At 40.9% G+C, this 26,685-nt stretch overlaps 1 protein-coding gene across 2 annotated transcripts in view; it reads left to right on the forward strand.

The window, feature by feature from the left end:
- Positions 1 to 26,685, forward strand: part of ATP10B (ATPase phospholipid transporting 10B (putative)) — a 276,181-nt gene that overhangs the window by 134,597 nt on the left and 114,899 nt on the right. The window contains exons 4-5 of one of the 2 annotated variants that reach the window (XM_073010544.1): positions 18,450 to 18,744; positions 20,288 to 20,482. In XM_073010544.1, coding sequence (XP_072866645.1) covers positions 18,470 to 18,744; positions 20,288 to 20,482 — 470 coding nt within the window. In that variant the 5' untranslated portion in view covers positions 18,450 to 18,469. Of the gene's footprint in view, positions 1 to 18,449; positions 18,745 to 20,287; positions 20,483 to 21,113; positions 21,720 to 26,685 lie in introns of those variants that run through there. The other variant, XM_073010545.1, reaches the window with a different exon arrangement.

Here is a 26,685-nt window from a genome sequence, read left to right on the forward strand (position 1 = left end):
CTCTCCCTCTTCATGGGCCTCCCTATTCCCTAGGACATAGCAACATTGAAATTAGGCCAATAAATAACCCTATAGTGGCCTCTAAGTGTTCAAGTGAAAGGAAGAGTTTAATGTCCCTCACTTTAAATCATAAAGCTAGAAAATGATTAACTTTCGTGAGGAATGCATGGTGAAAGCCAAGATAGGCTGAAATCTAGGCCTTTTGCACCAAATAGTTAACCAAGTTGTGAATGCAAAGAAAAAGTACTTGAAGAAAATTAAAAGTGCTATTCCAATGAATACACAAATGGTAAGAAAGCAAAACAGCCTTATTGCCAATGTGAAAAGAGTTTTATAGAGCTGGATAGAAGGTCTAACCAGTCACAACACTCCCTTAAGCCAAAGCCTAATCCAGAGCAAGCCCCTAACTTTCTTCAGTTTTATAAAGGCTGAGGGAGGTGAGAAAGCTGCAGAAGAAAAGTTGGGACTGGGCATGGTGGCTCACACCTGTAATCCCACACTCTGGGAGCCCAAGGTAGGCAGACTGCTTTAGCCCAGGAGTTCAAGAGCAGCCTGAGCAAAATGGTGAGACCCCCATCTTTACAAAAAAAAAAAAAAAGAGTACAAATAAGTAGCCAGGCATGGTGGCCTGCACCTGTAGTCTCAGCAACTTGGTAGGCTGAGGTGGGAGGATTGCTTGAGCCTGGGATTTCGAGGCCACAATGAGCTGAGATGGTACCACAGTACTCCTGGACACGCCTGGACAACAGAGCAAAACCTTGTCTTAGAAAGCAAAAGATAAGGCCAGGTATGGTGGCTCACGCCTGTAATCCCAGCACTTTGGGAGGCCAAGTCTGGCAGATCGCAAGGTCAGGAGATCAAGGCCATCCTGGCTAGCACAGTGAAATCCCGTCTCTACTAAAAACACAAAAAAATTAGCCAGGTGTGGTGGCAGGCACCTGTAATCCCAGCCACTTGGGAGGCTGAGGCAGGAGAATGGCGTGAACCTGGGAGGTGGAGCTTGCAGGGAGCTGAGATCGTGCCACTGCACTCCAGCCTGGGCAACAGAGCAAGACTGCGTCTCAAAACAAAAACAACACAAAAAGATAAAAAAATGTTGGAAACTAGAGGAGATTATTTCATTAGGTTTGAGGGAAAACAGCCATCTCCATAATATAAAACTGCAAGGTGATGCAGCAAGTGCTGATGTAGAAGCTGTGGCAAGTCATCAAAAGATCTAGCTAAGATCATTGGTAAAAGTGGCTGCGCTAAACAATGACTTTTAGTGTAGATGAATTTTTAGTGTAGACAGACAACCTTATATTGGAAGAAGATGCCATCTAGGACTTTCATAGCTGGAGAGAAGTCAATGCCTGGCTTCAAAATATCAAAGAACAGGCTGATTCTCTAGTTAGAGAATAATGCAGCTAGTGACTTTAAGTTGAAGTCAGCGCTCATTTACCATTCCTAAAATACTAGGGTCCTTAAGAATTATGCTAAATCTACTCTGCTTGTGTTCTGTAAGTTAGGACAACAAAGGCTAGAGGATAGCACATCTGTTTATGGCATGGTTTACTGAATATTTTAGGCCTGCTGTTGAGACCTACTACTCAGAAAAAGAAAATAAAAATTTTTTTTCAAAAGATTACTATTTGGCCTGGCACAGTGGTTCATGCCTATAATCCCAACTCTTTGGGAGGCTGAGGCAGAAGAATCACTTGAGGTCAGGAGTTCAAGATCAGCCTAGGCAACATAGGCAACTGTCTCTACAAACAATTTTAAAAAGTCAAGCATGGTAGTTCACATCTGTAGTCCTAGTTACTAAAGAGGCTGAGGTGAGAGGGTCGCCCAGGAGTTTAAGACTGCAGTGAGCTATGATCATGGCACCGAACGCCAGCCTGGGTGACAAAGTAAGATCCTGTCTCTCAACAACAACAAAAGTTACTGCTCCTTAACACTGCCCCTGGTGACCTAAGAGCTCTGATGCAAATGTACAAGGAGATTAATGTTGTTTTCATGCATGCTAACATAACATTCATTCTGTAGTTTATGGGTGAAGGAGTAATCTCAACTTTCAAGTCTTATGACTAAAGAAATACATTTCATAAGGCTACATACAGTCACCACCCCCCTTATCAGTCAACAGCCTATAACATCAAGACAAGCCAGATGCAGTGACTCACACCTGTATTCCTAGCACTATGGGAAGCCAAGGCGGATGGATCACCTAAGGTCAAGAGTTTGAGACCAACCTGGCCAACTTGGTGAAACTTCATTTCTACTAAAAATTCAAAAATTACCTGGGTGTTGTGGTGGGCACCTTTAGTCCCAGCGAGCCAGGAGGCCGAGGCAGGAGAATCGCTTGAATCCAGGAGGTGGAGGTTGCAGTGAGCCAAGATCATACCATGCACTCCAGCCTGGGTGACAAGAGTGAGACTCCGCCTAAAAAAGAAAAAAACAGGCGGTTGGCCGGGCGCGGTGGCTCAAGCCTGTAATCCCAGCACTTTGGGAGGTCGAGATGGGCGGATCACGAGGTCAGGAGATCGAGACCAGCCTGGCTAACATGGTGAAATCCCGTCTCTACTAAAAAATACAAAAAAACTAGCCGGGCGAGGTGGCGGGCGCCTGTAGTCCCAGCTACTCGGGAGGCTGAGGCAGGAGAATGGCGTAAACCCGGGAGGCGGAGCTTGCAGTGAGCTGAGATCCGGCCACTGCACTCCAGCCTGGGCCACAGAGCCAGACTCAGACTCCCTCTCAAAAAAAAAAAAAAAAAAAAAAAAAACACAAATAACATCAAGACAAAACTCTCCAACAGCAAAAAGTTTACAACTCTTTTTATAAGCTCAGATAATGACTGACATTTTTTAGCAATAAAGAAATTTTTAATTAAGCTATGTATTTTTTAGACATAGACATAATGCTATTGCACACAATAGACTACAGCATAGTATAAACATAGCTTTTATATGCACTGTGGAACTAAAAAAACGTATGTGACTCACTTCATTGCAACATTCACTTTATTGTTGTATTCTGGAACCAAACCCACAATCTCCAAGTTACCCCATATGTAATAATATACATTATAAATTATTATAAATATTTCAGAAGGGCAATCAGATTCATCTCTAATATATGGAAAAAGTAATAATTAGCCACAATCACATCCTCCAAACCACAATTTCATCACATATGAAGATCCAGTATGAACAAATTTACTTCTACAGATCTTCTAGTTGACCCAGACAGTTTCAGTTCCAGTATATATTCAGTTCTGGGATATGTAAATATCAAGTCATTTTTAAGAAAAGAGGAAACTAAAGGGTTAGGTAAGAATAAAAATGGTATATAGAAAATAGAGATTGTATAAACTACTATTAAAAGACAAAGAATATTGAAAGCAGGTGAACTGTGTTCTTAGACGTGTACCCTGGTTCTATTGGGAAAGCCTTTCCTGAGACATAGGAGAGCATCCTGTTACAAGTATCTTGGCCAGAAATTCTCCTGAGCAGAGTTAAGAACTTGTAATCTTGTGTAATGGGAAAGGAGTTTCAAAACACTTCCCCAATAATTGACCAATCTCAAAAATTCAGTTTCTCATAATTCCCTCAGATCAAAGGAGCCAAAAATCCAAAAGCCCTGACTCATAAAATCAAAATAATTTTTGTTTAATATTTCATAACAGATGTTAGCTACAAACAAAATTAATTTCAAGTTTCTTGTGTCAGGAGAGACAAGCATTAAAAAGTTCTGGGAAGGAGGTCCCAAGTGAAATTGCATCATGCACACTGTTAATTACATGAATAAGTGTCATTTATATTGACGTTATTTCACATGCTGCCTTGGTTGTTTTGCTTAAAATGTTTTTTGTTATACTCCCAAAATTTGGTCCAAAAACAGGGAACTTCTATTATGATTTCTCAAGTTCTTTAACCACAGTTACTTCTAACTGGAGACTTTGAGGAATTTAATGCCTACGGCTGAAAAGAACCATTACAATACAAGCCCAACTTACCTCATAGGATTATTTCGAGAATGAAATGAGATAATAGAAATAAAGTTCTTTGAAATAGTTTTAAATAATTTTAAATTACAAATTATTGTTTTTGTTTATCAAATAAGTGAAGTATTTCTTAGTGTCAGTCATTGTACCTAGGAAGGAGGTGTAAAGTGATGACTGTCCTCACAAGGCAATAGGGTAGAGGGGTAAGTGCTCCCAGGAGCACTAAGGGATAGAGTGGCAACTGACCTCACAAAGTACTGGGGTAGAGGGGTTACTGTTCCCACGAGACACTGAGGTAGAGTAGTGACTGCTCCCGAGAGACCCTCAGGAGAGGGGTGACTGCTCCCAGGAGGCACTGGAATAGAATGATGACTGCTCCCAGGAGGCACTGGGGCAGAGGGGTGACTGTTCCCAGGAAGTATTAGAATAGAAGGGTGACTGCTCCCAGGAAACACTGGGGCAGAGGGGTGACTGTTCTCAGGAGGCATTAGAATAAAAGGGTGACTGCTCCCAGGAGGCACTGGGGCAGAGGGGTGACTGTTCCCAGAAGGCATTGGGTAAAGTTGTGACTAATCCCAGGAGGCACTGGGATAGAAGAGTAACTGCTCCCAGGAGACATTAGGGTAGAAGGGGGTGACTGCTTCCAGGAGGCACTGTAGAGGGTAGAGTAGTGACTGTTCTCAGGCAGCTCTGGGGTAGAAGGGTGATTGCCTTGTAGAATCCCTCAATCCAGACTTGTACAGAGGCTCACTACCCAGAACTAAGGGCTAAAATGGGATAAGGAAAAGTACCGTGGAGCACACGCATAGCCCCTCAATCATAAATTAGTTAGGCTTTCTGAGCATGGGAAGTGGGTTACAGCGTGCTGGTAATGATGGTATGTCAGTGGGAGAGAAAGATGGACACAAAAGAAAACAAAATAATTTCCTTATGACTAGAATGTGAAAGAGAGGATAACAAAAGACAGGGCTGGGAAGAAAGTCTGTGTCTAGTTTATGAGGGGAAGGAGTTGTAAATTATGTTAAAGTTTTGTTCCTTATGCTGTCTGAGGTAAATTGAAATCAGAGAGGGTTTTACGCAAGGAGATGGCATGAATCGATCTAGAGTTTGGTGGCGTATTTCTGATTTCACTGTGGAAAAGAGAACAGAGCGGGGCAAAACTGGCAGCAGAGGGACAAGTCATGAGTCCAAGTAAGCACAGCTAGAGATGAGAGTGGCCTGGACAGGTGTGTGGCAATGGGTCCAGGGAGAGTGAAGCAAACTGACACACACGTAATGGGTTACAACCAACAGGACTTGATAATTGATTGGATATGAGAGATGAGAGAGGAATCAAAGGCTTGGACAACCGAAAGGGTTGGGTTGCCATTCCGTGAGAAAGGTAATAGGGGGCAAGTGCGATGTAGGGGTAAAGATACTGAGGCTGTTTGGAGGCAAACTGAGATTGACATTCTCGGGAGACATCCAAGGGGCAATGTTCGATAGACAGTTGGATCCTTCTTGAAATTCCTCCCTACTTTGGGACTAGAAGTTTGAAACATGGAGACCTTTTGAGAATCTTGTTATTATTAATCTAATAAAAGAGGAAAAATAAAGTTGAGAGGGTTCTGTTATTTTTTGGAAGTGTGAGAACATCCAGCCCAAAGCACATATGAGAAAGGAACTCAGACAAAACAGAGGAATGAAAAGGTCTCCATTTCTGAAAAGAGAAAGCAGCAGCCACTTAGCAATTATGTGCTGCGAGATCACTTACCTTTTATGGAGAGTCCAGGCTGCCGTTTGGGGAAGAAATAGTCTGCCCTTTGGAAAGGTCTCTTATTGTGGTCACGCATCCCCCTGGACTTCACAGAAGTTAAGGTGAGGATTAAACTTGAGAAGAAAGTGCTAGGGATGTATATGGGCCTTAAGGATTACTTAGTCCAGTTCTCTCATTTTACAGGGGAAGCAACTAGGGCCCAGGGAGAATAATGACTTGCCCATGGCTACACAGCTGGTTAGTGGGATATAGAAGCCAGATATCTTGGCTTGGCTTACCTTGTCCTTTAACGCTTAGATGAAATCGCTTGAATCCCCAACCCAGATCCTAAGGAACATCCAGTGCCACTTACCCCACAACTTCTAAAATTCCTCTGGGACACTTACGTTTTTCCCAGCCATTGCCGATTCTGATTTCCAGAATTTTCTGTATTTCTCATTCTCCACTCTTTCCTGTGGCTTTTCTGTAATCATTTCCCTTTGGCCTGAAGCCAGAGAAAGGGACAGCCCCTCCTTCATGACTTCTAGACCCCCAATCAAACGATACCTTTCATAGTTGACAACTCTATTTTGCGAAGTTTCACTAACAATTTTAAAGTAACATGGAAGGACATTATATCATATAATAATATTTTACATATTTCTAAGTGAATATTGACTTTAAAAAAAAACTCTCTGCCCTTTTCTGCCAACATACACACCAAATCTTCTACCATCTTATCTCTATTTCTCATGCTTTTGCCAGCTCATTTGCCATCCCTTTCCCTCTCCCTTTTCCTTTTCTCCTTAATTCTTGTCCCCTTGCCTTTTACCCCAAATGCTGATTAAAAGAATATTCCTTCCCTAGGAAAACTCTGAAGGTAGCCACTCTAGTATCAGTTTTTCTCACCCCATTTCACAAATCTGGTGCCACATTCTCTGTGCTAAACCAGATGCCTAGTCCGTTAAGGAAGCTGCTCCAAAATTTCCCAGGTCCTGCTCCATGCCTGCCCCTACCTCGGTTCTTCCAGGGTGTACTCATTGGTATGTAACTCACGGATCATGAGTACATTTGAGGTGAACTGAGTCAGTCGGTGTGTACTATTGTCTTTTAATTGCTTTCAGCTTCATGAACTTTGAACAACTTTTATCACCTCTCAGCTCAGCACTGATTCATCCAGCTTCTGTGAGCGATTTATTTACTTTTAATTAGATCCAACTTAATTATTTTGTCAGTAAAACATACCAAAAGAATCTATAAAACAATTTTTAAGTGAAATCACCTTTCTGCCTAGAGGGATGTTAAAAATGAAATTATGCATCTCATTTTACCTGTCTCTCACAAAGGAAATATTGCCTGCTCTGTCTTTTTATTTCCCAAGATCTTTTGCCTTTCATTAGGAAGATACCCGGGAGATCAGGCTTAGAATAAAGGGAAGAAAATGGGAAAAGGCAGTTCGAGTTATCAAGGGAGAACACATAGGTGAGCATATAAGGCAGTGTCTCTCCAGGTTTGCTATTTGGCAACCCCTACATTAAAAAGACCTGGGAGCTGGTGAAGAGTGCAGATTTTCCACCCTCATCCCCAGAACTTCTGATTCGGGGAATCTGACACGGGGATCAGAAATGAAGCTTCTCATTTGCCTATTCTTGTGCTTTCTGGACTCATGCCTGCCTCTGGCTACTCAACTCTCTGATTCACTAATTGGCTATTTCTGCTTCCCCAAGATGCTTGCCTTGTCCTTCTCTGTCAACTGTGTTTCCTTACATCTCTAACAATTTCTGGTCCTTACTGTCTGCCATTCATTCAATTTCCCATTGGTAGCCTATTCAGTACCTTTCCATGTATATACATCTCATCTCCCCAACCATTTTATTATGTGAAGGACTCTGCATCACTGATTTTCCTCTCTGCACTTCACCTGGTACCCTGCTTTCAGTTCTTGTATCCCTTTACAACACCAACGTGTCCAAATGTCTTTAGTACACCAGTGTGTGAAAGATCTCTTCGTCATCAAATAATTCACAACTTCTGCCTGACAGTAGCTAAAATTCTGGTATTAATCGAGAAAATATATAATCGCAAATCGTACCATAAAATTAATAATGCCTTTGAATAAAATTGCAATATATTAATCTCAACAGTATCTGCTACACTTAAAAGCAGTGGCTTGGCCAGGCACAGTGGTTAAGAAGCAAATGGATTTGAAAAATATTTAAAGGGTAAAAATGGATAAAACTTAAAAATAGATTGACTGTAGTAAATGAAAAGAGAAGTCAAAGGTTACTCTTAAGTCATTAAGGTAAACAGAGATGCTATTCACGGAAATGGGTACTACTGGAACTAAAGTGAATTTTGGAGAGAATCCAAGAGTTTTAGAATTGTTAAAGTTGAAATACCTAGAAAACAAGTAGAAATGGCAAATAAGCAGTAGGATATTTTGATGTAAAGTTCCTGAGAGAAATCTGAGCTCCAAATACAACAAACTGGAGACTAGTTTGCAAGATAATTTGTGGTACTGTAAACTCTAATGAACTTGGCAGGTGATGAAGTATAATGTGGCAGACTAGAAATATTTTCTTGTCTGTTTAAAAAATATCCACGTTTGGAAATCTGTTGGAGTAAAGCTCTTATGAGTTGGGGAGCTAGGAGAAAACCAATCAGGGTTAAAATCTTTAATTGACTCAAGGACTAGTGATGGGGCTGATTGTGGCATGCTGAAGATGCTTGAGTCGTGGAACGGACTCCCCTCCCATCTTTCCTTTCCCACAAAGGCCCATTCTATAGGATTACATTTGTCATGTATTTTAATTATCTTCTACGGAATTGCATCCTTTCATTAATTTTATTTTAGGTGGTTGCTATTTCTTTCTCACTCTCTCTTTCCCACTAGTCCCTACTCTCACCAACCAAAGACAACAATCCTCACCCCACCCCACCCTGCATACATTTCTTCTTAATGTTTCTTTCTCTCTAGAGGAAGTCAGCTTCTGGCATCCTAATTATAGGACATGTTTTGTAGCCTGTGAATAAGGCACAATCACAGCTCTTGTTCTTCCCATTGGGAAGGACAGAGCACTTTTTTGTGCTCATAAGAACTGATTCCATACAAGCAGCTATATGTAGATGCCTGTAGCTAAGTACAATGCAAATGGGAATGCTAAAGTTCAGCCTTCCTCAAGCCTTCTAGGCCTATCCAAACTCCACTGCAGAATAAGGTCTCCACTTACACTACTCCTTACCCACGAAGGCCTCACTGAACTTTCCTGGGCAGGTCCAAACTACAAAACTTATGGAGGGTCTTTCAAATGGCGATTTCTGTTTTCTGGCATATTTGTCTGCAACTAGATATCTTTTTTGAATCTAAAATGTCATCAATTTAATAATACTTTGTGAGTTTATGTAAATAAGCAAACACATAGCAATTGTATGAAACAATCTAGTTTCAAAAATATTAAAATGTGGAAAAAGGACATCTTGTATTCTAATAAATATAGCTTTTACTGAAATGGATTAGTAAGAAACGACAAGTTCTACAGAGAAATCATTCTATTCCCCTTTTCTTTGTTTCTTCGTCTGTAAATGGGTTTCGGTAAAATCAGTAAAAGACTAAGTGATGGTCATTACTCAAGTAAATCCAATCAAAATAAGTAGAAAAAGCAAAATGGATAAGAAATTTATGATGAGATTGTTTTACTACAAATCCTTCTTTGATCTACTACAATGCTTGGGGGAATGGATAGGAATCTGGCTCACTGAATTTTTTTATTTAATTCAGGGTTGATGAAAAACCTGTTTGTTGTTATTGTTTTGACTTTGTGTTGAGGGGAAGAAACTTGAAAACCATGTTAGCAACTTTTCCTGCATTAGTAGGTAAACCACAAATAATGGAAATGACTGATCCTTTCTGGGCGAGTGGTGATGTTTCTGAACCTGGTTCCCAGAACAGCAAATAGAGACATAGAGGTGTAGGCCAATGTTGTCATAAGGGATCAACAGTTTTTATTTTAATAAAAGTAGTTCCTGTCAGTGCCTATTAAAAAAAAAATCAATACTGTCAAACCACTTCATTTTGGTATTAAGGTTTAGCTCAAAGCCAAAGTTAATACTGAAGTTTTTGGCCAGGCATGGTGGCTCACGCCTGTAATCCCAGCACTTTGGGAGACCGAGGTGGGTGGATCACCTGAGGTCAGGAGTTTAAGACCAACCTGGCCAAAATACGAAACCCTGTCTCTACAAAAAAATACAAAAAATTAGCCGGGCATGATGGCAGGTGCCTGTAATCCCAGCTACTCAGGAGGCTGAGGCAGGAGAACCACTTGAACCTGGGAGGCAGAGGTTGCAATGAACCAAGATCTTGCCGTTGCACTCCAGCCTGGGTGACAGAGTGAGACTCTATCTCAAAAAAAAAAAAAAAAAAATTGAAGCTTTTGAGAAGTGAGTTCACCTAAAGTAAAATATATTGCATTTAATAAAAATGCTATTTGAGTGTGGTAAAAATTGAGAAGATGATTCAAGAATGATTATAATTCGTGAAAAACTGATACAATTATTGATTTGAAGATCTGCTAACTCCAGACTATTTCTTCTTAGTTGGTTATTGTTTGCTAATTAGATGTCTAATAGGAAATCTTTTTTTTTCCTGAGATTTATACATTTGCCCTCAGGGTAGAGTGGTTTAAAAACTCCTACGGTTAACTGAAGGCCAAAGTTTCTTAAATTCTAATTCATTCTAATATCAGAGTTTTATATTATTTATCAAGAATCTAAGTATAGATTAAACTTAATTTTATAGATTTTTTCTCCCATAGTCCTAACCCACTGATACACTTTTTAGAGAATTGGGCATGGAGGAAAAATAATTCTGAAGTAAAGACTTATTTCTGCTTTTTAGCCTACTTGGGTCTTCTCTCCATTCTTAAAGTCAACACGTTTGCTGTAGCCACAGAAGACTTGCAAATATGGCTTTGTCTTCCTAGGATGCTTACTTACAGAAACACCGCACACACACACACACACACACACACAGACACACACACACTCACCCACATATACACACAATAGTATTCCATTCAGCCACCTCTCACTCATTCCCTGATCTCAGTTCAAGCCCCACCTCTTGGGAGACAAGGTCCCATCCCTCTGTAATGTGGTCACTGCACCCTGCTCTCTTTCATGGTATTAAATAAAAAGTATAGGAGGCCATTGTTTTGGACAAAGCTAGGCCCCAACAGACCAGACTAAAAATTAAAGTGGAGTCACTTTCACTAAACTGAAACTAAATTGTTATCCACCTTCAGAGAAATCAAGAGAGAGACACAATTTCCCAAATAGGTCAGTTTCAATTGGTATGAAAAGGAAGTTGCCCCTGCCTTTAATCCTTACAAAAAAAATAACCTGATGTTAACCAGTCGGTTACTTTTCTATTGTTCTGTTTCCTGTTCCTGCCTTACAAGGAAACTAATTTTGAAATGACGAATTCATTTTTGTTTTGTGTTTCTGCTTTCTTCAGCCCTTTCTATAAAGTCAATCTCCTCTGTTCAGCTCATTGGAATGCTGATTATATTTTATGAAATGAAGTGCTGCCCAATTTTAGAACCAAAAATAAAGTTAATTAAGATCTTTAAACCTGTTGTGATTTTGTCTTTTGACAGTGGCACTTTTCCTGGTTGGTGAATATATATTTATTTCTAAAAGTGTGTGTTTAAAATCTCTCAGCCACCTAATGTAAGCTCAGGCGGAAAGGGATGTATGGGTAGGTTTTACTCACCTGGTATATAATAAACAAGGATTCAATAAGTATTTGTTGATTTAATGAATGACTAGTTGATTTATCCCCTAACAATGAAAATGGAACTTGCTAGAGGTGGGGTTTATTTGGGCTCATTAAAAGGAAACAGAAAGGAACTGGAGTCAATTGGAAATATGAGCCAGGTAAGGTGGAGAAAGTTTGGGAGAGAGAAACAGAATTCCTCAAAAAACTGAAGTTAGCCCAGCTTATTAGGCTAAAGGTCCCCTATATAGGATTGTCCTTCTATCATCTAGATGACATTGTGCCCAGAAGAGAATAAGGCTGGTGCTTGAGAGGATTATCACTTCAAGTCGTGATCTGAGTATAAATTAGCAAAATTAGGTAATCCTCAAGTTATTTCTAGTGGGAAGTGCCATTTCAAAAATCTAGAATGAGACAAAGGTTTTACAACTTTGGGAGTTCTTCAGGCGTGCCCCACCCTAAACTTTCTGCAAGCAGCAATAAACCACACCTCAGATAATGGGGTTATACAATCCCTCTTTGTTTCCTGTTCCACTCTCAGGAAGAAATACTTTATTTGGAGGGGAGAGGGGCAGTGGGTCAAAGAGCTGCCTCTGCCCCCAGTCTCCGTCCCTCCAGCCCACCATTATATGCTTCTGCCAGAATGACGCTTGGAATCCGCACTCACGATGTATCATTTCCCTGGCACTCTTCACACTCTCTCTTGCCCTCAGCATAACAGCCTCAGCAGCCATCTGACCCTGCGCTGTCTCTCCAGCCTCAACTTCCGCCACTCTTTGTCTCCCGTCCCATGTACTGTACACCAGGAGTCCCCAGTCCATGGCCTGTAAGGAACCAGTCCGCACAGCAGGAGGTAAGTGGCAGGCGAGCTCTGCCTGCTGTCAGATCAGTGGAGACATGAAATTCTCATAGGAACACAACCCTATCATGAATTGTGTGTGCAAGGGATCTAGGTCATGCCCTCATGAGAATTTAATGAATGCCTGATAATCTGAGGTGGAACAGTTTCATCCCAAAACTATCCCCCAACCACTGTCCACGGAAAAATTGTCTTCCATGAAACCAGTATCTAGTGCCAAAAAGGTTGAAGACCACTGCTCTATGGAACACCTCATGAACTTCCTCCCATTTCTGGAACTCATTCTTCTACCTGGAGCACTCTTCCCCAACCTCCCTACCTAGCTAACTCCTACGTTTCTTCAGGTAACTTTAAATAAATGTTCCTTTTCCCACGAGCCCTTCCCTGACTATACCACTGTGTGTATGTGTGCGTGTGTGCACACGTGTGCACATATGTACACACACACACACATATAAACACACACACAAGCATATACATTTTTTCTGACCCATGGAGACATCTTACCCTTTACCTCTAAATACTCTGGGGTGAATTTCCTAAAAACAAGAGTGTTTTTATATATAACCACCATATAATTATCAAAATCAGGAAATTTGAGATTGTTAAAATGCTATTACCTAACTGTAGTTCACATTCAAATTTCGCCCATTGTCCAAGAATGCCCCTTATACCTATTTTATCTTCCTCTAGTATAGGATTCAACCCAGAATTATGCATTACATTTAGTTTCTATTTTTATTTTAATCATAAACAGTTATTTTGCCCCTTTTTTGACCATTTACACTTGAAAAACGCAGGCCAGTTGTTTTATAGACTAGCTCCCCAATTTGAGGTTTCTTAATGTTTCTACCAGAGAGGAAACTCGTGTTCTCAATATATCATGTCAGGAGGCAAGAGATGTCATTGTATCCCATTATTTGTGATACTATAACCATAATAGGTCCAGCACCCAATATGTGCAGCAAATCAATATGCCAAGATGTCAAGTTGCAGGAGAAAGAGATTTAATTGGAGGGCTGTCAAATAAAGAGATGGGAGGAAACCTCAAGTCCATCTCTGTGAGGAGTTTGGGGCTAAAGTTTATAAGAGTTTTAGAACAGGCAGAAGTGTGAAGATTGTTGATTGGTCAAAGAGTGCAGGGTGAAGTCATAGGACAGAAACATGAAGAAACTGTGTCCTCATGCTGATTCTGTTCCTATGTGGGGTCCTCAAATGGGTTGGCGTCAGTTGTTTCACTGGACCTCAGGATCTGAAAAACATCTTCAGCAATTCTTAAAAGCCTTATGATTCTAACATCAGAAACTCAATCTTAAAACCCTTATGACTCTAATGTCAGAAATCCTATCTTTAGGAGCAATGGGGAAGCAAATGGTCAGGATCTAGTGACTTTCAGTTACAAGGAAGTAGGTCAAAGTGCAACCTGATTAATGCTTAGTTATAACTCTATTTCTGTCCAGAATTCTTGTTAACCCTGTGAGGACAGCTTCAACACTTGCTCTGATCTCTGTTGTAAGGTGGTGTCTGCCACACTTCTCCACGAAAAAGTGATTCTTTTTATCATTATAATGAATAATATTGGGGGAGGATACTTTGAAATTATATAAATATTTAGTTTCTCATCAAACTTTCATTCACCAATTTGACATTCAAGTTATATCTGCTTTATTTTTAAGGAAGCTGATTTTACATGCTTAAAAAAAAAAAGACTATTCTTATGATAAATGGACTTTTAATCCTATCCCACCGAAAATAACTACATTTCCCACATCAGTCCAATCTCTTGATTTAAGAAGATCTTACTACCTAATAGTGAGAGAAGTCTGATATGGATGGCATTCACCAAGGCAAGATTTCTCATTTGCATTTTCAACACTATTCATGATCTTTTCATTTCCTTTTCCTTTGCAGTAAAAAATAAATCCATGAAAGTGTGGGGGGGGCTGTGTGTGTGTTTGTTTTTTGATGGAGTCTCACTCTGTCGCCCAGGCTGGAGTGCAGTGGCATGATCTCGACTCACTGCAAGCTCCGCCTCCCAGGTTCATGCCATTCTCCTGCCTCAGCCTCTCGAGTAGCTGGGACTACAGGCACCTGCCACCACTCCCGGCTAATTTTTTGTATTTTTATTAGAGACGGGGTTTCACCGTATTAGCCAGGATAGTCTCCCGACCTCGGTATGCGCCCGACTCGGCCTCCCAAAGTTCTGGGATTACAGGTGTGAGCCCCTGTGCCTGGCTGGTGCATTTTTTATAATAACAAAGAAAATACACAATATTATTTCCAGCTTGCTAAATGTCATAATATTGCTTTTGGTCACATTATGATAGGCATCCGTAATTACATTTACCTTTTCATGCTTGCTACAAGGGCTTACTTAGTCTCTGAAGAGCTTCCTGCAGCCTTGGGGTCTGTGGATTGAAAATCAGTTGGATTGATGAAAGCTATGAGGAGAATTATGATGAGGGTCAGATCATATGGGCATGAGGAAAGTAAAATATTACCATTTAAACTAGAAATAAAACTTTTCCTAAGCGATCATATTTACCATGACAGGCCAGGTAATTCATTGTAAGATTAATAGTACTTGACATTCACTCATCCACTTATTCAAAAGAAAATTATCCTATGAGCCTACTACATGAGAAGGACTATTACATACAACTTCTAACTTTATAAAATGTATCTTTGAATAATATCCATCTGGGTCTTTAAGAAAAATTTGGCCAAAAAGAACCGTGAGAGTTTGCTTGTCGGATTTATTTAAAAGAGTTCCGAAACTGGAAACTTCTAGGTAAAGCAGCATTTTTTTTAATCATCATTATACTTTAAGTTCTGGGATATATGTGCAGAATGTGCAGGTTTGTTACGTAAGTATACCCGTGCCATGGTAGTTTTCTGCACCCATTAACCCGTCATCTATATTAGGTATTTTTCCTAATGCTATCCCTCCCCTAGCCCCCCACCCCACAACAGGCCCCAATGTGTGATGTTCCCCTCCCTGTGTCCATGTATTCTCATAGTACAACTCCCACTTACGAGTGAGAACATGTGGTGTTTGGTTTTCTGTTCCTGTGTTGGCTTGCTGAGAATTATGGTTTCCAGCTTCATCCATGTCCCTTCAAAGGACTCATCCTTTTTTATGGCTGCATAATATTCCATGCTGTATATGTGCCACATTTTCTTTATCCAGTCTATCATTAATGGGCATTTGGGTTGGTTCTAAGTCTTTGCTATTGTGAACAGTGCTGCAATAAACATACGTGTGCATGTGTCTTTGTAGTAGAATGATTTATAATCCTTTGGTTATATCCCCAGTAATGGGATTGCTGGGTCAAATGGTTCTTCTGGTTCTAGATCCTTGAGAAATCACCACACTGTCTTCCACAATGGCTGAACTAATTTACACTCCTACCAACAGTGTAAAAGCATTCCTATTACTCCATATCCTCTCCAGTACCTGTTGTTTCCTGACTTTTTAATCATCGCTATCCTAACTGGTGTGAGAAGGTATCTCATTGTGGTTTTGATTTGCATTTCTCTAACGACCAGTGATGATGAGCTTTTTTTAATATGTTTGTTGGCTGCATAAATGTCGTCTTTTGAGAAGTGTCTGTTCATATCCTTCACCCACTTTTTGATGGTGTTGTTGGTTTTTTTCTTGGAAATTTGTTTAAATTCTTTGTAGATTCTGGATATTAGCCCTTTGTCAGATGGATAGATTGCAAAAATTTTCTCCCATTCTGTAGGTTTCCTGTTCACTCTGATGATAGTTTCTTTTGCTGTGCAGAAGCTCTTTAGTTTAATTAGATCCCATTTGTCAATTTTGGCTTTTGTTGCCATTGCTTTTTGTGTTTTAGTTATGAAGTCTTTGCCCATGCCTATGTCCTGAATGGCTTTGCCTAAGTGTTCTGGGGTTTTTATGCTTTTAGGTCTTACCTTTAAATCTTTAATCCATCTTGAGTTAATTTTTGTATAAGATGTAAGGAAGGGGTCCAGTTTCAGTTTTCTGCATATGGCTAGCCAACTTTCCCAACACCATTCATTAAATAGGGAATCCTTCCCCATTTCTTGTTTTTGTCAGGTTTGTCAAAGATCAGATGGTTGTAGCTGTGTGGCATTATTTCTGAGGCCTCTGTTCTGTTCCACTGGTCTACATATCTGTTTTGGTACCAGTACCATGCTGTTGTGGTTACTGTAGCCTTGTAGTATAGTTTGAAGTCAGATAGCATGATGCCTCCAGCTTTGTCCTTTTTGCTTAGGATTGTCTTGGCTATACGGGCAAAGACAATCCTAATTTTTTGGTTCCATATGAAATTTAAAGTAGTTTTTTTTTTTAATTCTGTGAAGAAAGTCAATATTTGCTTGATGGGTATAGCATTGAGTCTATAAACTACTTTGGGGAGTATGGCCATTTTCACGATATTGATTTTTCCTATCCATGAGCATGGAATGTTTTTCCATTTGTGTGTGTCCTCTCTTATTTCCTTGAGCAGTGGTTTGTAGTTCTCCTTGAAGCAGTCCTTCACATCCCTTGTAAGTTGTATTCCTAGGTATTTTATTTTCTTTGTAGCATTGGTGAAGGGGAGTTCATTCATGATTTGGCTCTCTGTTTGTCTATTATTGCTTATAGGAATACTTGTGATTTTTGCACACTGATTTTGTATCCTGAGACTTTGCTGAAGTTGCTTAGCAGCTTAAGGAGATGTGGGGCTGAGATGATGGGGTTTTCTAAATATACAATCATGTCATCTGCAAACAGAGACGATTTGACTTTATCTCTTCCTATTTGAATACCCTTTATTTCTTTCTCTTGCCTGATTGCCCTGGCCAGAACTTCCAACACTATGTTGAATAGGACTGGTAAGAGAGGGCATCCTTGTCTTATGCTGGTTTCCAAAGGGAATGCTTCCAGCTTTTTCCCATTCAGTATGATATTGACTGTGGATTTGTCATAAATGGCTCTTATTATTTGAGATACTTTCCATCAATACCCAGTTTATTGAGAATTTTTAGCATGAAGGGGTGTTGAATTTTATCAGAGGACTTTTCTGCATCTATTGAGGTAATCATGTGTTTTTTGTAATTGTTTCTGTTTATGCGATGAATTACATTTATTGATTTGTGTATGTTGAACCAGTCTTGCATACCAGGGATGAAGCTGACTTGATGGTGGTGGACAAGATTTTTGATGTGCTATAAAGCAGCATTGCTTTGCCACCTAGGCAGATAATCTGCTTGATCAAGTACTTAGTTTCAGAAACCACCAAATGGAGTGGAGAGAAAGGAAGGGATCCCCTATCCCTACCCCAGCCATCTAGATTAAGAAAAGCCAGTTGAGTGGACAGTAGCACAGCCCAGTCACCTTATGGGCAAATTTCCTAGGAAAGAACCTATCCCATCTATTCTACTTATCACTCTCCTTTGAGGTTCCAGTCACAGGTGAGTTTCTGCAAAATGTCATCGGTATTAGAAAATGTTAGCGCCAAAGAAAACCTAAAGAATAGGTACCGTTTCCTTTGTCTTAAGATGTGTCCCAATATATTTTTCTGTACTATCCAATTTGTTCCTCAGAAAACTCTTGTGGAAAAACTATAGTAAGAATAGTGTTCCTCATTTCACAGTGAGGAAGCTGGAGATCAGCTGAAGGTGAAGGGACAGTTCCCCACTAGGACTGAACCAGATCTAGACTTCTGACCTGCAGGGTCTTAGCCCAGCAAGCCACACTTTAGCTATCCCTGACAGCCCCAACTAGGCCAACAGCATGTCCCATCCACTTCAATGCTTCTATGGCACGTGTCCCAGTGTTAGGAGCATGTTATTTACGTGATTATTTGTTTAGCGTGTCACCCTAGAACATAGGGATTCTAACATCAGAAACTCAGTCTTAAAATCCTTATGTTTCTAACGTTAGAAATCCTATCTTTAGGAACAGCAGGGAAGCAAATGGTCAGGATCTAGTGACCTTTAGTTACAAAGAAGTAGGTGAAAGTGTGGGCTGAGGCTACTTTCAGTGTCTACCCTGCGTGGTTGGGGGAGAAGTGAACAGGCCAACATGCTGCATGTTTCTCCTAAACATAGTTCCTCCGGTGTCTGTTTTCAGACCCTAGCCTGCTGCTGGAAATGGCCCTCTCAGTGGACTCATCGTGGTGTCGGTGGCAGTGGAGAGTCAGAGATGGCTTCCCCGATTGTCCATCAGAAACCACACCGCTGCTCTCTCCAGAGAAAGGGAGACAGAGCTACAACTTGACACAGCAGCGGGTCGTGTTCCCCAACAACAGTATATTCCATCAAGATTGGGAAGAGGTCTCCAGGAGATATCCCGGCAACAGAACCTGCACGACCAAATACACCCTCTTCACCTTCCTGCCCCGGAACCTCTTTGAGCAATTTCATAGGTACAGATCCACTTATCTGAACAACACTCTTTTTAGAGAAAGAGTCTCATTCTGTTCCCAAGGCTGGAGTGCAGTGGCGCAGTCTTGGCTCGCTGCAACCTCCACCTCCTGGGTTCAAGTGAATCTCCCACCTCAGCCTCCCAAATAGCTGGGACCACAGGTGAGCACCACCATGCCTGGCAAATTTTTGTACTTTTATGTAGATATGGGGTTTTGCCACGATACCCAAGCTGGTCTCTAACTCCTGGGCTCCAGGAATTTGCTTGCTTCAACCTCCCAAAGTGCTGGGATTACAGGAGTGAGCCACCACACCCAGCCAACAATACATATTTTAAACAAGTATTTACCACTTAGATAAACTCAGAGATACTACCCTCTGGGGGCCACCTTACCTTTAATATCCAAATACATTTACCTTAAGAAGTTTTTGTTGTTCATTCTTTAATTCAACAAATATTTGTCAGGTTCTACTCTGTCTCAAGCCATGAGCTGGGAGCTAGAGATACATAAAAAAATAGAGAGGCAGAGAGAAACTGTCCTTACTGAATATATTGTCTAGTAAAAGAGACAGTCATTAGTTTTTTAATTATATAAATTGATGTAAAGTTGTAAGTAGAATAGATACTTCTAAGGAGAGGTATATGGTGCTGCTATAGTGAATAATAAGGAAATCTTGGCCTAGTTAAGGAAGTCAGGGAACTGAAGTATAACATGAAAGAGAGACAGCATTACCTGAGTGAAAAGGGACAGACAGAAGTCAGCAGAAGAGCTGCAGACAGACCTGCACATGCCAAGGCCCTGTGGCAAGAGAGAGCAAGATGCACGTGGAAAACTTGAAGACATCAGCGACTCTTTTGAGATAATGAATGAGATCATTGTAAATTAAAAGTTATGTGCTTATATATCATCCTCAATATTGTAATTATTATTATAAGTGACCATTTACTGAGCAACTGCTATGCTCCAGAGCCCTCTACTGTGTATTACTATGCTCCAGAGCCCTCTACTGTGTATCATGCAAAAATTATATATCATGTAATATTTATAGGACCCCTTTAAAGTCAATAATACTATCCCCATTTTGTGCAAGAGGAAATAAGCTCGAAAAAATCACACAACTAGTAAATAACAGGAACAGAATTTAAAACTAGATGGTTTTCCATTCCTGAGAATAATCATCTCCAGTCTCATTCACAAGAATGACAAAACAAACTTTGGGGACTTAGGGGGAAAGGGTGAGGAGGGGAGAGGAATAAAAGACTACAAATTAGGTGCAGTATATACTGCTCGGGCGATGGGTGCACCAAAATCTCACAAATCACCACTAAAGAACTTATTCATGTAACCAAACACCACCCCAATAATCTATGGAAATAATAAGTAAATCTAGATGGGTTTGGCTTCAAAGCCATTACCATAATGTTGGAGGTGACACTGAAGGAGAATGTTTAGTTGATCAAGGCCAAACAGTAGGGAAGAAATGGGGGAGAAAGTACATTTTTCTTCTCCACAGTGTTTACTCACACTTCGCTTGCCCCTCCAGATGGGCTAACCTCTATTTCCTGTTCCTGGTGATTTTGAACTGGATGCCTTCCATGGAAGTCTTCCACAGAGAAATCACCATGTTACCACTGGCCATTGTCCTGTTCGTCATCATGATCAAAGATGGCATGGAGGACCTCAAGAGACACCGCTTTGATAAAGCAATAAACTGCTCCAACATTAGAATCTATGAAAGGTAAGAGAAACCATCCCTGTGTTCTTTCTTGCAAATGGGTTATGCAAACTCATCAGCATAGCCTCAGGATGAGTCTCTTTTCTTCCATTTTATTTTTCTAAATTATTTAACTCACTGATTCTCAAGTGGGGGTGATTTTGACCCCTAGTGAGCATTTAGTAATGTCTGAAGACACTTTTGGTTGTCATACTGGGAGTGGGGGGTACTACTGACATCTAGTGGGTAAAATCCAGGGGTGCTGCTAAATATCCTATGATACAAAGGACAGCCCTTGGGAATAATTATTATCCTGTCAAAATGTCAATAGTGCTGAGGCTGAGAAAACTTGTTTAATTTGTATAAGCACTTATAAAGCACACAGATGCAGTATTATTAAAGGTGAGTTGAAAGCTTAAGAATTAAACTCTAGGATGGCTGGATTATCTTGGGAGACTAAGTTCAGGAGAAACTCTTTGGAGGAGGTCAAGCAGTGTCTCCCAAACCAAGAAAATGTCTGCCATTTTAAAGCCTCAGTGGCTTGGGTTGAAATTCTTGCTTTTAGAACCTGGTAGGTTTTAGGACCCAGAGTTGGTACACCTGTTCTTGGCTGCCCAGGGTGGAAAAGGAAGACACCTGTGGATGACGTCTACATTCCAACAGGTGGAGTCTCAAACAAGTAGAGGAAGTGGCTTGGTGGATACACACCTGTTCTCTGCAGGCTATTTCCTCCTCATGTTTCTCCCCTGGGGTTCGCAGCCTGGCTTTTCGTTTTTAGTATCCTTCTGAAAGAAGAGAGAAAAATTTTCAGCAGAGAAGGCAAGCAAAAGATGAAAATTAAATTATGAAAATTAAAAAGACAACATTGAGCAGAGATGAAAAAGGAAGGGAGGAAAAGGTGGAAAAGAAAAGAGGACAAGAAACGAGTGGTGGTCTCTAACCTGCCCTTTGAAGGACGGTCTCACAAAGAGAACCCCAACAGACATCATCGTGGGAATCAAATCAAGACCAGCAAGTACACCGTGTTGTCCTTCATCCCCAAGAACATTTTTGAGCAGCTACACCGGTTTGCCAATCTCTATTTTGTGGGCATTGCGATTCTGAATTTTTTCCCTGTGGTCAATGCTTTCCAGCCTGAGGTTAACATGATACCAGTCTGTGTGATCCTGGCAGTCACTGCCATCAAGGACGCTTGGGAAGACCTCCGGAGGTACAAATCGGATAAAGTCATCAATAACCGAGAGTGCCTCATCTACAGCAGGTAAAGCAAAAACCTCCGGGGAAGTCTTGGGCCCAGCCTGATCTTTCTGTGGCTGCTACCACTGCAGTTACTGTTTGTAGAAGAGATGGAGTAGGGAAATATTATTTTATTTCAGGGAAGCTGTTCAGTTCTCTACAGTGAGGATTATAGTCTGCAATCCAAAACAAAAGGAGGATTGAGTCAGTCTTTTAAAATTAGGAGGTCTTCATTATGTAGCATTTTCTTCGCTGTTTCAAATGTGTCTAACATTTAAGAGTTTTGCATATATTCTCATCTCTTCTTAACCCAGTGTGTAGCCATGAGCACATTTAAAGCTGGTTGAGGACACCGGGAGGGAATTTTGTAATTCATAAAATTTGAACCGTTCCTGAGGCGGTTCTGAGAGTTGCAGGAGATAATTATTAGAAAATGCTTAACACTATATGTGATATACAATACATGCTCAGCAAATGCAAGCTGAAATTGCATTATTTTTAGAATGTAAAACCCAATATTTCCTTCATCACTAACTGTTTTTGAGAGTTATCTTCGATGTTGTCTCAACCAAAGCAGACTGCACACCACCTGTCCTGAAGTTGAGAAGCCTTGTTTTAACTTGTGTAAGTGTTCATGTTATTAAGCACACAGATGCAATATTAATTATTTAGGGTGAGTTGAAATCTGAAGAAATAAACTCTAGGATGACTGGATTATCTGTTGTCATTAGACATTTATTTAATGTCATTTTATACATGTCATTGTTCTACAAAGGTTCCATTGAGCAAATGACTAAATTAGGTTGTCAGGATAGGACATACTTTCACTTGGCAAGGAAAGAAGACAGAGTTAGAGTGTGTCTCAACTTTGTGACAACCCACGTAGTCCTAAAAGAAGCAAGGGAGTTGAGTCTGGGCTCACAGAGAGACTAGAGGTACAAGGCACCTTCAGAGCTAGCAGTTGGCAGCCTAAGATGATCGAGTCTCTAGCAAGTAAGAGCTTGACTTGTTGCTGAACAAAGAAAACATCCATGTCTCACAAGCAGTACCCTAGGCAGTCTCATTCCCTCTTACTCTTCACCCCAGTTCAGCAGACATTCTGCATTGGCTCTGGTCCTTGTTAGAATGAAAAAGGCTTGCTTCAAGGTATGTACTCCAGCCATTTAGGCACTGCTTACTTCTAAGGAGGGTTTCTCTTCTCCAGGGGACTGAAAGGTGGCCAGCTTGGAGCTGGCTGCTGAAAGGGTTTATGAGCCAAACTCCACTTGGAAAATGGTAGCCAGGGGAAACCTCCAAGATGAGTATCTAATGCAATGACTTTAGATGGTATTTACCAATATCATCAAAGAACCCCCACAAGAAACTCCATGTTCATCCCTCAGCAGCAAATGAGCTTCTCGTCTCTTTGCTTGGAGGGACACAGTTGCACGTTTACAAAAATTTATCTGAAGGGTAATTTCTTCCCCAGCTAGATCTAATTGTCTTGAATGTTGTGAGCACACTAGACAGCCAGAGTTAAGATTTAGTCGTTCCTCACCTTTGAATATGAAAATTATAAAGAGAGGATGAAATCACTGCTGGGGTGTGATGCCTTTCTTTGAAGAGGCGGTTTTTGAGAAAGTGTTGTCTTTCTTTCTTTCCTTCTTTCTTTCTCTCTCTCTCTCTCTCTCTCTCTCTCTCTCTCTCTCTCTCTCTCTCTCTCTCTCTTTCTTTTGACAGAGTCTTGGTCTGTCACCCAGGCTGGAATGCAGTGGCGCCATCTTGGCTCACTGCAAGCTCCACCTCCCAGGTTCCGCCATTCTCCTGCCTCAGCCTCCGGAGTAGCTGGGACTACAGGCGCCCGCCACCACGCCTGGCTAATTTTTTGTATTTTTAGTAGAGACAGGGTTCCACTGTGTTAGCCAGGATGGTCTCGATCTCCTGACTTCGTGATCCGCCCGCCTCGGCCTCCCAAAATGCTGGGATTACAGCCGTGAGCCACTGCGCCTGGCCGAGAAAGCATTGTTTTTCTTTTGGCACCAATCCACGGTCACTTTTTGTTTTCCACCTTACTCTCTTGTTTTCTTCCATGGAATATACACAGTGGGGAGCCAGGAAGCTGGGCTGTCAGGAAGGAATGCACGTGGGCTGCAGTGAGCCTGGTCCTGTTCTCCTCGCTCTGCCAGAATATCACAGAATCATGGCCTGGTTCTTGGGAATAATCTGTGTGGATTGGACTACAGACTCACCTCTGCTGGGAGCTGGCTAGACCTAGGCCAGTCTGCTGCTGTTTTGTTTCCAAAAGAGCTTCCGGGGAACATTGGGAAACCAAGATGATAACAATCTAGAAAAAAGAAACATTAGTCCACCAGCTCACTGGTAGGGAGGAGCATGAAGCTTTCATAGCAGTATTTCCCAAAGTGTTTTCAGTGGAATAACAGTGACAAAGAAATAGTCTCTGAAAAAATATGTGCATGGCCAAATTACATATGCTGGCCCTCCTCCAATCACCCATAGCCCATGAAGGACTAAGAAAAGACACAGCAAAGAAACCTGTTCGTCTTTGATTAATGCAGTGTTGCTTTAAATTTACTGGGCTTTGGAAATATTTTTTAATATCTAAGTTTGGGAATTTTTACTTTTTCAAGTATATAAAAATAATTGGCCACAGGGACCAGATAGGTAATTAAATTGACTGAATAGCTTCTAAAAAGCAATATTACTCTTGGACTGATAAATGGCCAATGACACTTGGCATCAGTGTTAGGAGGCAATAGGGAATGGTGGTGACTATGGCAAAGTGGACAGGCCATGCATTTATCCCAGGAGGCAGAGCTGGTCACTTAGCTCCTGCTAATTGTTATTATGTAGAAGTATAGGCCTAGTGTTGCCAGATTGAGCTTTATTAGGGCAGCTAAAAATTAATATTTTTATTTGAAATAACCTGACTTTTAACTGGTTTTATATTACTTTGTAACTGATGTAATTTTTTCAAACACTTCAGACCTATTTTTTTGAACCTAAAGTTCTGTTTTGCTTATGAGCCCAAAAACTTGCAAACTTTACTTCAAAATAGTCTATAAATCTGGAGTCTCTGCAAAAGAATAATAAGGTTCTTTTCTTGTTGGTGCTCTTTTGAGATGGGCGGTAGGGGCAGGGGTCTTGGTACATTGCCCAGGCTGATCTAGAACTTGGCTCGAGCTGTCCTCTTGCTTTAAACTCCCAAGTAGGTGGGATTGCAGGCACGCGATCACTTCTGGCCCTAGGTTCTTCTTTTGAAGTTCATCCTCAAGGGCCAGAGAGAGGGTATGACCTTGAGTTAAGAATGCAGGCCTGGGAGGAAGAGGCCTGTAGTCTAGGCCCAGATCTCAGACTAGTAATAGCTTAGGAAAGTCATTCAAACATATAGACCTCAGTTTCCACTTTTGCAAAATTTGAGAGTCAGACTAGATCTTGTACTGTGAGATGCGCTAAGAAAAAACAGAACCCATAGCCAAATAAATTTACCCATTAATAGAATAAAGGTTCTAGGATGACCCTCAGTAAGTAGCCTATCAGTTTTGTTTAACCCAGCTATCAGTTGAGATGTTCTTTGCCACAGTAGGAGAAACTTCCATTTTAACAGGTTTAAACAACGAAGAGATTTCCTTGGCTTAAGTCACTACAAATGTCCTGAGGTGGAAGGGCGATCAGCATGGTTCAATCAGGGTCCTAGATCCATCTCCCACCAGTCCTTTTCATTCAGCCCTCAGCATCATCTTAACTCTCAGGCAGACTTCTCTCATGGCAATGAAATGGCTGCAGCAGCTCCAGCCCCCACATCTACATGTGATCGTGTACAAAAAGAGAAAGAAAGACACTTCTGGTAGCCATCTTGGAAGGTCAAGGAAGCTTACTACTCCCTAGACCCTCCTCACGTCTCAGCGGCCTCACATGCTCATCCCTGAGCCGGTCCCTAGAGGCAAGAGATGGGATTGTACTAACTAGGTTATAATACCTGAGCCACAGCCCCACCCACAGAGCCCAGCATGAAGTCAGCTTCCCTGAAAGCCTACGGGCCATTCCGGGAAGATATAAAAGCCAAAGCTTTTTAAAAAATGAGATAGTTTCCAAAAGAATGAGGAACAGATGTTGGAGAAGCCACCTCAATGTCCTCAACACTATCACTTTAAAATATTTTTGAGCCTTGACTCTTCGTAAATTGCTTTCCACATATTAACAGGAATATACACATCTTTGGACATTCTATACTACATGTCCCTAAAGTTTTTCCACCTCTGAAGTGGATTGATTCTATGAAAGACCCCAGCAAAGGAAGCTAGGACATGCTATTCAATAGGTAAGTGTTAGTTATCTTAACTGATGGATGCCAAAAGACATATCCTTTTGCCATATCAAGGACACATGGCAGATGTCAGAAAAGAATACAAGATCTAACAGGACGATTTTATTTTCTGGGAAGCAACATAAGAAATTACATCTCATGCCCTAGCCCTATCCGTTTATTTGTTTCACCTCAGATTTACACATTTGAGCAACTGATGCTTTTTTTTTTTTTTTTTCATTTTTGTGCAATTGAATACTAGAGCCCTTGGAATTTTGCTCATGACCTAAGCCCATGCATCATCCAGCCTAGACTTAGGCTGTGAGGAAATGTCTTTTTGCAAACAGCAGAAGCCTTGTTAACAGAATTACAATCCCATTAGAGCATTTTCTTTTAATATAGCAACTGTGTTTGTGGTCTAAAGGTGACCCATTAATCAGATTTATGGAATGACTTCGAGGAGAGATTAGCTTCAGAATTGTATTAGTTTAGTTTCTCCCAGGGCTCAGTTTAATGAATTTAGAAACCATACCAGCAAGAGATTTGTATTTTTCCATCCAGCTTAGTAAATTTTTATTTGTATTCAGAAAAAATGCAGTACAGAGCAGGGAATGGGAACCGAGGGAATCCAGGGTGGTTTTTGTTCCCTAATGTAATGAAACATAAGCCCTCCACAGTTTCAGCAGCT

The sequence above is a fragment of the Chlorocebus sabaeus genome, chromosome 23, assembly GCF_047675955.1.
Source record: "Chlorocebus sabaeus isolate Y175 chromosome 23, mChlSab1.0.hap1, whole genome shotgun sequence".
In the NCBI taxonomy this organism is placed as follows: Eukaryota; Metazoa; Chordata; class Mammalia; order Primates; family Cercopithecidae; genus Chlorocebus; species Chlorocebus sabaeus.